Source organism: Astyanax mexicanus, chromosome 19, assembly GCF_023375975.1.
Source record: "Astyanax mexicanus isolate ESR-SI-001 chromosome 19, AstMex3_surface, whole genome shotgun sequence".
NCBI lineage: Eukaryota > Metazoa > Chordata > Actinopteri > Characiformes > Acestrorhamphidae > Astyanax > Astyanax mexicanus.
This window is the reverse complement of record NC_064426.1, coordinates 11201145-11215563: the sequence shown is the minus strand read 5'-3', so window position 1 is coordinate 11215563 and position 14419 is coordinate 11201145. Positions and strand designations below refer to the sequence as shown.

General features: G+C 37.4%; 1 protein-coding gene across 1 annotated transcript; it reads left to right on the top strand.

The window, feature by feature from the left end:
• The first annotated feature begins 269 nt into the window (after positions 1-269).
• LOC103031996 (G-protein coupled receptor family C group 5 member C-like) lies at positions 270-9570 on the top strand. The gene is made up of 4 exons (XM_022666209.2): positions 270-395; positions 1299-2226; positions 3805-3899; positions 9221-9570. Exons 2-4 carry the CDS (start codon positions 1332-1334, stop codon positions 9302-9304), a joined length of 1074 nt encoding a protein of 357 aa, XP_022521930.2. The 5' UTR covers positions 270-395; positions 1299-1331; the 3' UTR covers positions 9305-9570.
• Positions 9571-14419: the final 4849 nt, after the last annotated feature.

Here is a 14419-nt window from a genome sequence, read left to right as displayed (position 1 = left end):
ATATTTGACTGTATGGAAGAAACACCTTACTATTTCAGTTAATTAGTTTTATCATAATACCACAACAGAAGTGTATTTTTAGACATGTTCTATCATTAGGAGCTGACAGCATTTCAATAAAGAACTGTAAGCTTTCTAATCAGTATCCCATTATTTTAACAATTCCCTTCAGCTCCACTAGCTGGTGCTGCAGGCCAGTATGGTGCACATGTAAATGACTATAGTACAGAGTGTTTCCTTCTCCTTCTTTCTCAAAGGTGGCACAAAAATGCTGGAGCTGGTGGGGACAAGTGTGCTGTATGTAGCTCTATATGGAACATTGCTACATTAAAAATAACAGTTGTTTTCATCAGAAAGGAAGTGAATAACCTGTTATACCTTGCAGCGTGTGTCAGGTATGTGCCATACACATTTTTTCAGCATTTATTTATTATTTAGTTGGCAATTTGTAATTTTAAATTACAGGCTGTAACTGTGTTAATTTACTACAGTAAAACACATTTACTATGTAAATCACTGTTTAATGTATGTTTTGTCTGTTATGTCTGTTATTTTTAATGTAGCAATGTTCCATATAGAGCATACCTGCATTTACTGTACTTTACTGCCATTTTAATACTGTATTACTTACAATAAACCATTAAACAGTGTTAAATATTTGTAATTTGTGTGATATGTGATAATGAACAAGTGGAGGTTAGCCTCCCTATGATAATCCACAACCAATGAAGTATAAAAATACAAACATAAAAGCGACACAGTAAAATGTGAATTAAAAGTCATAACTGAAAGCTGAATTGTCCAAACTGGTGGACTTGAGTAAAAGAAAAGAGAATGTAATGTTACAAAGCCATAACAGAACACTTTAAATTTGCATTTAGATCATGGCAAAAAATTTCCTATCCTGAGTGAAAGCTAAAAGCATTAAACACTGAGTAACCATTCTGGTTTGGCAGACTTTTTTTCTTTCAGGAAATAAATATACACTATGCTGGTGGAATTGATGGTTTAACTGTTCTACTAGCTTAACCACCTTTACCAAGCTGGTTTACCACCACCACCACGATAAAGCCTATCATGAAAGCTTGTCCTCATTTGCCATCTTGACAAAGAATTCAAACAATCAACTGAAGTCAAACACAAATATTCCCTATTCCAGTCCAACCATTTATGGTGATTTACCAGTTTTACCAGATTGATGAGTTTGACCTAGTGAACCTAGTTTCAACAGGTCAGGGTCATTTTCAAGGATGTTTTGTAGTAGAACCTAACCAGTTGAACTTTTTGTATTTGTGCAGGTCAGCTCATCTTCTGAAGTCACAACACTAGCAATGAATTCGTCTAGCATTCCACCATTTGGCTGTCCATCCTCAATTGATCCCCGCTACTTTACACTATGTGACCTGAAGGCAGTTTGGGGCATTGTGGTGGAGGCGGTTGCTGGTGCTGGGATTTTGACTTCCTTTTTGCTGCTGGTTATAATGGTGGCAAGTCTGCCATTTGTTACAGACAAAAGGAGGAAGAGTGTGTTGGCTCTGCAGGTCAGCTTCATTATTTTCAGTTTGGGGGTCTTTGGCTTGTCATTAGCTTTCATTGTGGGAGAGGACAGCACCACCTGCATAGCTAGGAGGTTTGTGTTCGGAGTGATGTTTGCGGGTTGCTTCGCTTGCCTGTTGATGCATGGTCTTTGGTTGGTGCTACTTGATCGCCATAAAACACCCCCTAAAGGATGTCTCTTTTGGCTTGGAGGACTAGGTATTTGGTTGGTGGAGATCATTATCAATACAGAATGGATTATTATTATACAGATGGACAATGGAGTGATGTTCAAGCCTGATATCTGCAATATCAAAAATGATTTCACCATGGCACTCATTTACGTCATGATACTCTTGGTTGCTGTGGTACTTTTGGCTGTGCCTTCAATGATTCATACGCACAAGTCCTTCCGGCAAGACGCACTTTACATCTTGGTGACAGGGATCCTCTCCATTTGTATTTGGATGGTTTGGATTGTGATGTATATCCATGGCAACAAGATGTCCGGACATTCAAACTGGGACAACGCAACACTGGCCATAGCCTTGGTGTCCAATGGCTGGGTTTTCCTTATCATGTACACCATTCCTGAGCTGTGTGCTCTAAATCAAGTGACAGAAAACATGGATGAAGTAAGCCTTGAAAGCCAGAATTCTACAAGGTGTGGAGTCTATGAGAACATCACAGGTGGGGAAATAACATGGGTAGGAATTATAACACAACAATACAACATGTTTGAGTAATATTTGAATCTGTACTTTTTGTGACTGTAATCCATCTTGGCATACTTTATTATACTTCTTTCAACAGTTTCTTCAGTTATCAGGACAACTACAGAGCAGTTAGTATACATTAGTTGTAAAAAGGGCTATATATATAAACTTTGATTTGACTTAATATTTGAGTGGTTTTCATTTTCAGCACTGCAGCAACACTAATACCTGTTCCACCTTTTAGATGTAAAATCAGATATAGAATCTCATCTATTGCTGTACTTGTTGTGTTGGACATTTTCTAAACTAGGAAAAATAAAATATTTTTTCATTGCTATGATATGCTTTTACAGTAACAACTTAATAAATGACAAATAGCTGTCCTTATATTTTTCAAATATCATTAATATCAGAGATTTTTAATAAAAAATGTGTTAATGTTTTTTTAATGTTTGTTAAAACAAAAGAATCTATAAAGAGAAAAAATATGTATTCAATTATATATGTCTCTCTTTTGATAAATAATGAATAAAATAAAGTTTTTTATCAGGGCCATTGTAACTTTTTTGTGCAATTATATATATATATATATATATATATATATGTACAGGGGGTGGACAATGAAACTGAAACACCTGTCATTTTAGTGTGGGAGGTTTCATGGCTAAATTGGAGCAGCCTGGTTTCCAATCTTCATTAATTGCACATTGCACCAGTAAGAGCAGAGTGTGATGGTTCAATTAGCAGGGTAAGAGCACAGTTCTGCTCAAAATATTGCAATGCACACAACATTATGGGTCACATACCAAGAGGACATAAAAGAGGACAAAAACGTGTTGGTGCACATCTTGCTGGAGCATCTGTGACCAAGACAGCAAGACTTAGTGATGTATCAAGAGCCACGGTATCCAGAGTAATGTCAGCATACCACCAAGAAGGACCAACCACATCCAACAGGATTAACTGTGGACTCAAGATGAAGCTGTCTGAAAGGGATGTTCAGGGGCTAACCTGGATTGTATCCAAAAAACATAAATCCAGGCAGATTAAATCACGGCAGAATTCAGTGTGCACCTCAACTCTCCTGTTTCCACCAGAACTGTCCGTCACCACAATAAATTATTGTGCTCTAAAACCAGGTGTTTCAGTTCAGTTTCATTGTCTGATATGTTTTATACTTTATATTCTTCTAAATGGCCACATTTATCTTTGAGTCACCTGAAATAGGTTTCTCAGCATTATGAAGGAGTTCCTGGAGGTTGCTGTTTTTTCTTTATGCTGTGAAGCTCCAGCTCATTCCAAATAACCCCTTTCAGTTGGGTTTAGGTCAGGGGATTGTGGAGGACAAACATTTTTATACTGTTTAATATGTAATTCCAAATGCGTTCCTTAATTGTTTTTATATCTTAAATATAAATCTACAATGTTAAAATAAATTAAACAAAGAAATAAAGAAAAACGAGAATGAGAAGGTGTGTCTTTTGACTCACCCTGTATATGTGCAAAAAGTCTGCATTTTGCATGGCATAATGATAAATGTACTCTTTTGCAGATATGAACGTAGAATCACCCTATAATGGGTATGTTGGACGAAGCTGTTTGTACCAGCCCACTGAACTTGCCCTGATAAGCAAAGGACCAGGCAATGTAAGTAAGATGTACATCATTTATTTAATTAAAGCCATTTATTCAGATATGAATAAAACATGCGTGGGAGATAGTAAGCAAATGTAGAATTGTGGTTAATTTACATAGATTTACATACATTCATTACAATTTACGATTTATTGAACTTTACCATTTTAGCCAAGAAGAATGGTCAAGCATCCTACGAACATTATTTCTAAATCTTTTTGACAAGAAACTAAAGTGTTTTGTTAAAGAACAGTTTGACAAATATTTGGCATGCAGTATGTAACCACATAATTTAAAATGTTTGATGAGCCAACAAGACAGCTTTTTGAAACTACTTATTATAATACGCATGCGCCGAGGCTCTTTAATCAGGGTTTACTTGTAAAAATTGCATCTTTCTCATTATCTCCTAGACTATATATTTTTGTACTGGGTAATGTCAGGGTGTTGTCTTTTACCAAAGCTACATTCTGTTTTGTGTACTTTTGTGTTTAATAAACCGAAATCAGTAAGGGTTGAGACAGTATTGATAGTGTCATTAAAAATGAAATACTGTGGGCCTTATCTTATACCCTGGGCAAGGTCACGTTGCAATGCTCATTGCTATCGTACACCCCGTCTATATAAAAGTCATGCCTTTTCGTGCCTCGCACCTGCGCCATTAAAATAGCGACAGAGTTTTAGGAATATATCTACACCTGTCTGAAATCACATAATTTATTTTTTTACCTCATTACTAGGCATAAATTATCTCTGTTGCATTTTGGTTTTGAAATATGTTGTAGGCCTAAAAAGTATGAATGGATGTACAGTTAAATGAAATGTTGAATAGACAAAACATGACACATCTTGTGTTCATACTGTCGATAATAAAATAAAAATAAAGTAAATTATAAAAAACACTGCCCTATTAGTTTATTGATATTTTTCAAACTATCCCAAACTTTTCAGATTAGGCGCTGTACCCTTACGGGTGCCTGCCAGGCCTGTTAGAGCAAGTTGCCTTTATTTGGTTTGCTAAGGTGTTGCTGTGTTCTGGTGCTGCAGTCTTTACTCCTGTGCTACCATAGGATGATGCTGTTGGCAGTTCTTTGATTAAGTCGTTGCTTAGTAAATAAGTTGCTTTTTCTAAGTGTGATGTATAAATAATTATATTTGTAGCATACATCTATAAAAATGATAGATAGATAGATAAATAGATAGTTTGATACTTTATTAATCCCAAAGGAAATTTAGCAGCCAGTAGCAGTTACAAAACACAGTAAAAACAAACAATAAGTGTAGTAGAATAAGAGAGCACAGTGAGGGATATAAGACTCTAAACTATACAATTCTAAACTGAGACTTAAAAATATATACATAAATATATAAATACAAAAACTATAGACACTGTGGAAGTATTCAGTTGTAGATATGAACTAGTGCAGTAAAAGAATAAATTAAATATAGGAGGTATCAGCAGATATGACAATATTAAACATAAACCTGTGCAAGTATTGTATTTAAGTTAGGTGCGTATTGTAGTGTCCATGGGTGCAAATGAACAGTATATACAGTAAAATGGCAAAAAAGTCACAAGGTGAAGATGTGTAGGGTGTTTTTCCAGTACAGATAAAAAGGCTGTGATTTAAGAGAGCACATATGAGACTCATTTCTCATCTGTCCTCTCTCTTCCGGCTCCACTGGGAGGAGTTGAAGAGTCTGATGGCTCTCTGAACGAACAATCTTCTCAGTCTGTCTGTAGAGCAGCTCTGTGACAAGAACCTGCCACTGAAACTGCTCCTATCATCCATGATGAATTAATGCAATGGGTGACCATCATCATCAATGATGGAGAGTAGTTTGTGCAGTGTCCTCCTCTCTGCCACCGTTACCACAAAGTCCAGCTCCACACCAACCAGGGACCCCGCCCGCCTGACCAGCTTGTCCAGACGCATCTCGTCCCTCTTCTTCATGCTTCCTCCCCAGCACACCACAGCATAGAAAAGACAGCTGGACACCACAGTCTGATAAAACATCAGCAGGAGCTTCCGACAGATGTTAAAACGTCTGTGATGGCTGACCAGTCCAGCCTATCATCCAGATGCAGTCCGAGATACCTGTAGGTCTTCACCATCTCCACATCAACTCCCACAATAGATACTGGCTGTGTGGGTGGCCTGGCCCTGCGGAAGTCCACCACCATCTACTTGGCCTTGGAGGTGTTCAACAGCAGGCTGTTCCTATTTCACCACACCACAAAGTCTTTCACAAGGTGTCTGTAGTCCTTCTCCTTTCCTCCCCGTATACAGGCCACAATGGCAGTGTCGTCCGAAAACTTGTACTGGAGTACTGGAGAGTTGTACTGGACGTCTGAGGTCAGGTGTAGAGTGTGAAAAGGAACGGGGAGAGCACAGTCCCCTGTGGTGCTCCTGTGCTGCAGACCACAGTCTCTAGTCCTTCAACCTGACATACTGAGGTCTGTCAGTGAGGTAGTCTGTGATCCAGGAGACCAAATATGGATCCACCTTCAACCCCACCAGCTTGTCTTTCAGTAGGAGAGGCTGAATGGTGTTGAAAGCACAGGAAAAATCAAAGAACATGACTCTCACAGTGCTGCCTCTTCTGTCCAGATGAGAGTGGGTCCGGTGGAGAAAGTACAGTATGGCATCATCCATTCCCACTTTCTCTCTGTAGGCAAATTGTAAGGGGTCCATTGCATGTTGAACCTGGGGTCTGAGGTGGTGTAGAAGCAGACGTTCCAGGGTCTTCACGATATGTGATGTAAGAGCGACCGGCCTGAAGTCATTGCATCCTTTACGTTGGAGTAAAGGAGATCAATAGTTCTGTTCTTCCTGGTGGGACAGTTCACATACTGGTAGAAAACAGGGAGTACTGAATCCAGTGTGACGTTGTTAAAGTCCCCCAAGATGGCAAGGAAAGCTTCAGGATGCTGTGTCTGAAGTCTCGCGATGGTTGCGTGAATGAAGTCACACGTGGTCTCGGCATCTCCTTCACAGTTACATGTCCTGGGTTACACCATCTGATGATCATAAACAGCATGAGCCCCCCACCTTTGTTTTTTCGGCTCCGTTTGGGGTCTATTTCCGCATCTGGAATGTTGCTGGTTAGCCACGTTTCCGTGAAGCATAAAATGCTGGTTACTAACCAGCGCCGCCAGTTCATCCGTCTTGTTGGTCAGAGTGTTCACATTCCCCATCACCACGGAAGGAACAGATGGTTTAGACCTCCAGTGTTTCTCCATGCACTTAGCCTTTAGCTTAGCTCCAGCTCAACACCCATGGTAGAGTCGGCGCAGCTCTGCCGGGATGTGATGCATCTGGCCGGCGTGTTCCTTTGTTCACAGAGCCAGCAGCTCTTCCCTCGTTTAAACAAGGTTAGTTCCTTGGAAAGTTGGGTTTAATGTCACTACTAACGTCAACCAGACCTTATTACTGCCAGACCTGTAAAATTAAGAAATCACTTAAATAGAACCTGTCTGACAACATGAAGCGAATAAAAGACCTTAAAAAGCAACACATTATACCATTGTTCATCTATCAGGCTGAAAAAGGTTACACATTCATTTCTAAGGCTTTGAAAAAACATGGAACACTGGTGAACCTTCCCAGTGGCTGGCTGACTGAAAATACTCCAAAAGGGCATGGACAATTCATCCAGGAGGTCACAAAAAACCCAAAACAACACTTAAAGAACTGCAGGTCTCACTTGCCTCAGTTAAGGTCAGATTTAATTCAATTATAAGAAAGAGACTGGTAAAAAAAATGGTGTCCGTGGGAGAGTTCCAAGGCTAGTCTCACATTTATCAACAAACATCTTGGGTAAATATTCTTTGGACTGATGTGACAAAAGTGTAACTTATTGGAAGGTGTGTGTCTGTTACATCTGGCATAAAACTAACACATAATTTCAGAAAAATAACATTCATCATACTAAATATAAAACATGGTGGTGGCAGTGTGATGGTCTGGGGCTGCTTTGCTGCTTCAGGGCCTGGACAACTTGCTGTAACATACGGATCCAGGATTTCTGCTGTTTATCACACAATCCTGAAGGAGAAAGTCTGAATATCTGTTTGTAACCTCAAGCTCAGAACAATGATCCAAAGCACACAAACTGGTCCACCTCTGAATGGCTCAAAAAAGTGTTGGAGTGGCCTAGTCACAGTCTGATTAAGATGCTGTGGCATGATTTTAAACAGGCTGTTTATGCTGGAAAATCCTCTGATTTGTGTCTGAATTAAAATAATTCTGTAAAGAAGAGTGGAACCAAATTCCTTCACAGAGATGTGAAAGACTCAATGCCAGTTATCGGTAAAGCTTGATGCAGTTGTTGCCACCAAGAGTGTACAATCACAGCTTTTTGACACAGAGCTAGATTAGTTTGAATTGTTTTGTATACTTTAATATATGTATTTCACATACTTAACCAGACATATACAGCGGCTTGCAAAAGTAATAGACCAATACAAAGTAGCACATAATTGTGAAGTGGAGCGAAAATAATACATGGTTTTCCCAATTTTATTTAAATAAAATTTAAATTGTGTTTAGCTCCTATATTAATATTTTTATTTGTTCAAAATTTAGAAAAAAATATAATTTTTATTCGACTTTTTCAACTACTTTGTTGTTGGTATATCATTTAAAATCCTAATAAAATACATTTTAAGGTAGTGATTGTATGTTGAGAAAATGTTTTTTTTTTTTTTTACAAGAAACAGTATTACTGGGTTTTATGTCAGGGCACAGCAAAAATCATTGTGGATTTGTACATGTGTGTTATCTTTTGACGACTAAGAATAAATGATATCATTCTAATAATGGAATCATAAACTATGACTTTAATTTGAAGTTGAAAACAACTATTGGGTAATAGTATGATGTGAAAACTGCAAATTTGCATGATTTGACGTAAACATCGTGTACAATAAGAAACTTTTTTTTGTGCATAGAAAAGAACTCAGTGTGTCTGGCTTAACTGATTGAAACAATAAACTAAATGTGGTTAATAAATAAAATTGAGTAATTTTGAGGAGCTAATCACTTATTTTACATTTAATACACATTTTTATTAAAATTTCTTTGTAGAAATCTGTTTTCACCTTGACATTGTACATTCTTGTGAGAAAAGCAAATTATATTAAGCGTGATTCAGTTTATAAAGAAAGTAAGACGAAACATCCAAGAGGGAGAATGCTTTTTATAGGTACTGTATGCACTTAAACCAGTGGAAATTTAGGGAATAGCTTTATGTAAAATAAGTACTGGAAACATGCAAATCTTCCTATCAAATGAATCTTTGGCTGTTGTTTCCTATTTCCCTGTTCTCAGATCTCTCAGGAGGGAGTGCTACCTAGGGCAACAGCTCCACCACTGGTTCCATCCAGTAGGGGTTCTCTTCCCAGAGAAGGATAACCTTTATCTTCAACGGACACAAAGCAGACATGTAAGAATATGGAGAAGAATTAGTACCTAATTGAAAAGCAAACACTACTGTGGATAAATGTAAATACAAAGCACAAGATACATTGCTTTTCCACACTAACATGCAGAATATGTAGCAAAATGAAATCTAAAACCACCATTACATTTCACTGCACACAATACACAAGAATTTACATTTTCAAATCCAAACACTGAATTTGTGTCAGAATTAAATACAATACAATACGAAATGTAATCAAGACACAGCTGAATTGCTTTTCAAACATAAATGCCTCCTCTAAATGCAATACTCACAAGATTGCTTTTGAACACTGATGTGAGGAGAAGTTGCCACAATGAATAGTCAAAGCTCCAATACATTGATTTATTGTCACCCAATCTCTGAACAAAAAAATGGTGTGTGTGGATTTGTATTTAAAATAAGAAACACTGAATTTGTGTCAGAATTGCACACAAGCCACCTTAAAGTCCAATCAGCTCTACAGCATTTTATTTCACTGTGTGGCACTGCAAAGATCAAATCACAATGCACAGGATTGCATTTCGTCTAGGAGCAGCGTGGTGTTTGTGCCAAAATAAAATGTACTCACTGTCTAATCAGAACCCACTACTGAAATTGGGGCAGGGCTGAAAAGACACCAGTTAAAAATAACTCATTAAGTGAAGGCTTCACGTAAAAAAAGTTATCCAAACACACCCAGACCACCCCACTCAGACCCGGGCTCGGATAGCTTCCACACCCAAATCCCCTTGAAGTGAACCCCAGACAATCGACCGGAGACCAGTACTGGTTAAAGTATAGCTGTGGTTCTCGCTTCTGACTCAGCCCCGCCCCAATTTCAGTAGTGGGTTCTGATTGGGTAGTGATTACATTTATTTTTGGCACGAATTCTGCGCTGCTGTGCATTTGGATTTACATTTTCACACTTGCAGCACCACATAGTAAAATACACTGCATTTGGACTGATTGCATTTTAAGGAGGTTTGTGTTCAGACACAAATTCAGTGTTTCTCATTTTAAATACAAATCCACACACACTGTTTTTTTGTTAGGAGATTGGATGACATTAATTCAGTGTACTGGAGCTTTCACTTTCATTGTGGTACTTTTCTACACATCAGTGTTTAACAGCAATCTCGTGAGCATTACATTTAGAGGAGGCATTTATGTTTGAAAAGCAATACAGCTGTGTCTTGATTACATTTTCAGCACAAATTCAGCATTTGGTTTTGGAAATGTAATTTCTTGTGTATTGTTTTTCAGTAAAGAATTAAAGTGCAGTGAAATGTAATGTAATAGTGTTTTTGCATTTTCTTTTAGCACGTATTCTGCATGCTACTGTGGAAAACAATGCATTTTGTGGATCACTAAATTTTTCCATTGTGATTACTTTTCATTTTGGCTCTAATTCATCTCCATATAAGAATACATGCTCCCTTAAACAGCTACAAACCCTGAGAGGACATCTGTTATGAGTCATTTTTCTCTGCCTTTTAACACAAAGTTTTTTCACAACAGAGATGCTAATGAATTTTTTAAAACAAGAAGCAGTAAAAATTATATATAATGAAAATATCCTATCCAACAGATTTCAATAATCACTGTAAGCTTGTGATTCCTGTGTTTTCTGACAAATCAAACATAACTAACCTGCATTTATGTCAGTCTTCATCTCAACATTGCACCCACTAAAACACCAAATGGAAGGAAAAGTTCTATTCTCTTTTTTATCATATTCCACAGTTTAAAACACAGACATTTGCTTTGTTCAGCATTTTCTTATCAGTGTGTATCGTTTGTCCCCCAAGCATCAGTGTATCTGGAATGTATAACAACTGATCCAGTCCAGGTATAAAAATATATTTTTTTACCATAATTTTTACCCATACAATTAGAGTGTAATTTGTAGCTTATTTGTGATAATTCTTTGTTGAGGTTTTTATGATACAAAACTGTACAGAGACACTTTTTTAAACGATTGCTGAATCAATGGATTTTGTAAGAGATTTGAATATTTAGGCGGAATTTTGTCATTAATGTCTTGTAAGAGTGGTGAGGATATCTCCTTTATAAAAGTTGGATTTTTTTATATAATAACATATTCTGCTAATTTGGAAAAGAAGATTAAAACATTTTTTTATATTAATGTACAGTTCACATATTTCCAAAAAGTTTCTGACTCATCTAGAGTTTCATGGTTGTTGAGTATTAGTACAAGATTTAAAGCCCCTGGAAACACATTTTGATATACTGTGTGTTTGTATATAACTATAAACAGCATGTAATATGATTAAAAAACTCCTCAAAATGAACAAAATGCTCTATTTAAATCTCTCTAAGAGTGATCTGGGTGTGTTTTTAATATTCTAAAAAACACATGGGACAGACAGCCCTCTATCAGTGGCAAACAAAAATTAGTCTACAAGACTGTGGCACCACACAGCCTTAAAACAGAGAAGCTGCATTTTTAGCGTTTTACTCCAATTGTGGTTATGATTCACAGATGTTTAGGGGTTTGCTAAGGTTCTGATATTTACTAGCTCATACCAGCTCATAGACACAAGTTCAAGTCCCTCATGTGTTCTGTTTCCCTTCAGGCCAGCGCTCAGCATTTAGTAGTAGGAAAGCTGTGCGCTGAGCCAGAAGAGGGGGTACGGGTGGACTGTGGGCCATGGATCCTCACGAACATGATGCAGCATCATGATTTTAAGTCCGTCATCGAAGCCAGTTGCTACACTAGGTGACAGGCTATACAGTCATATGAAAAAGTTTGGGCACCCCTATTAATCTTAATTATTTTTAGTTCTAAATATTTGGGTGTTTGCAACAGACATTGGTTTGGTAACCTCATTGAGCTTTGAACTTCATAGCCAGATGTATCCAATCATGAGAAAAGGTATTTAAGGTGGCCAATTGCAAGTTGTTCTCCTATTTGAATCTCCTCTGAAGAGCGGCATCATGGGCTCATCAAAACTCTCAACTCTCAAATGATCTAAAAACAAAGATTGTTCAAGATAGTTGTTCAGGGGAAGGATAGAAAAAGTTGTCTCAGAGATTTAACCTGTCAGTTTCCACTGTGAGGAACATAGTAAGGAAATGGAAGACCACAGGGACAGTTCTTGTTAAGCCCAGAAGTGGCAGGCCAAGAAAAATATCAGAAAGGCAGAGAAGAAGAATGGTGAGAACAGTCAAGGACAATCCACAGACCACCTCCAAAGAGCTGCAGCATCATCTTGCTGCAGATGGTGTCAGTGTGCATCGGTCAACAATACAGCGCACTTTGCACAAGGAGAAGCTGCATAGGAGAGTGATGTGAAAGAAGCCATTTCTGCAAGCACGCCACAAACAGAGTCACCTGAGGTGTGCTTTGTGCTTTTGCTTTTTGAGTAACAGGTCCAGACAGAAGTGTAAAAATTATGTATACTCAAATCTACAATATACACTCAGAACCGATCAGTGCAATGCAAAATGGAAAGGGAGGAGCTACACATGTTAATTGCAATTAAGTGCAACAGGTAGTTGAAGAAATGCCCTTTTTGCTGCATTAGCAACACATTCAAAAATACAATATGTAATACATTATTCTGATATATAAAGAAAACGAAAGAAAAATAAATACAAATGCTAATAGAATAACCTGCTGGAAAATGTTTTATCACTTTTTATTATTGCAAAATGGGTCACAGAGGTACTGCAAGGGGCTGCAGTCCTAAATATTTTTTGTATTTAAAAAAAGTTAAAAGTCTTCAAATATATAGATACAGATGTAATTTAAGATGTGACACACTTATTTAATTAATTTGGAAAACAGAAGATGTTTAGGTTGAGATTATTGATTGTTTTGGCATATTACAGTATTTAGTACAGTAAGGGAGTTTTTCCTTACCACTGTTTTCACCACAATAATTGGCATCTCTGTGGTGCTGCTCATTAGAGGCGTGGACCTGTTTTTCTCTGTAAAGCTGCTTTGTGATAACTTCTGATGTAAAAAGGCTCTTTATAAATAAAATTGAATTGAATTGAATACAGTCAGAGGTATCTAAGAAGCTTGTTAAGCTAGTTATTATGTTAAATAGACTCTAAGTGAAGCGGTTGTCCTGTGCTATGTGTTTAACACATCATGGATAAATGATTAAAAATGGTCTTTCACAACACTGAAGCCCTGAAGCTGGACCATCTACAAGTAAAGCAGCCAATGTTTCTCTGACCAAGAGAACCAAGAAAAGCAAGCATAAACCAAAATGAGTACCTAGCACTAGATTCCACCTGCACAGGAACAGAAAACTATATGTATGGTTGTGCTGTATGTTATGGTTGATTTTAAATGATAATTGAATTATTCATGTGGCCGTGGAAGGTTTTGCGGTGGGTTAAGTTAGCCATGAGTTGCCAAAAGTTGAGAATTCCTTCTTTAGAGTATTAGTATGTATTAGTATGCAATTGGGATTCAGCCTTAATTTTCCGGGTTTAGCTTTAGATCTCCAGGTTTAGCTTTATCTCTCTGGGTTTAGCTTTAGCTCACCAGGTTGCAGAGCCATGTTAGCAAAATGCTTGTTAGGGAGTATGATGTGTAGACTTGACCCACTTTTAGGATCATCCATTCTACATCCAGAGGAAAATTAAATGGTAAAATATACCAGGTGTGTTTTTTATTGTTTAAGTTGACTAGGGGTGCCAAATTAGAAGTGTGCCCCTTATATATCTGTATATCTGTGTATATCTGTGTCATATGTCTTCCATTATAGTCTGCTTGTATCAGTCACTAGTTATTAAGACATAATAACTACCTTACCTGCATATTATTTCATCTGTGCAAAAGTTTTTAATAAAAGACTTTTTCACATATTTTACTCATGTAAATTGTAACACTCCATGTTTTCAATTAATTACTGAAATAAGCTTCTAAACAGGAACTACACTAGATAATAAATTAAGGTTGTAATTATTTTCCTACTCAAATAATCCTACAACAACCACATGGCAATAGTAGATCCAGGTGTATGTTTGAACAGGAAAATCACCAAACTTGGTGACACAGTTGGGCATAGTTCTCCCCTGCCTAATGTGGCAGAGATCTAGCATTT

Bases quoted from the DNA above. Each gene is read 5' to 3' on its own strand.
- LOC103031996 (XM_022666209.2), top strand. From the start codon at position 1,332: ATGAATTCGTCTAGCATTCCACCATTTGGCTGTCCATCCTCAATTGAT. The intron at 2,227-3,804 runs GTGGGGAAATAA...ACTCTTTTGCAG, and splicing joins AGTCTATGAGAACATCACAG to ATATGAACGTAGAATCACCC. The intron at 3,900-9,220 runs GTAAGTAAGATG...CCCTGTTCTCAG, and splicing joins TAAGCAAAGGACCAGGCAAT to ATCTCTCAGGAGGGAGTGCT.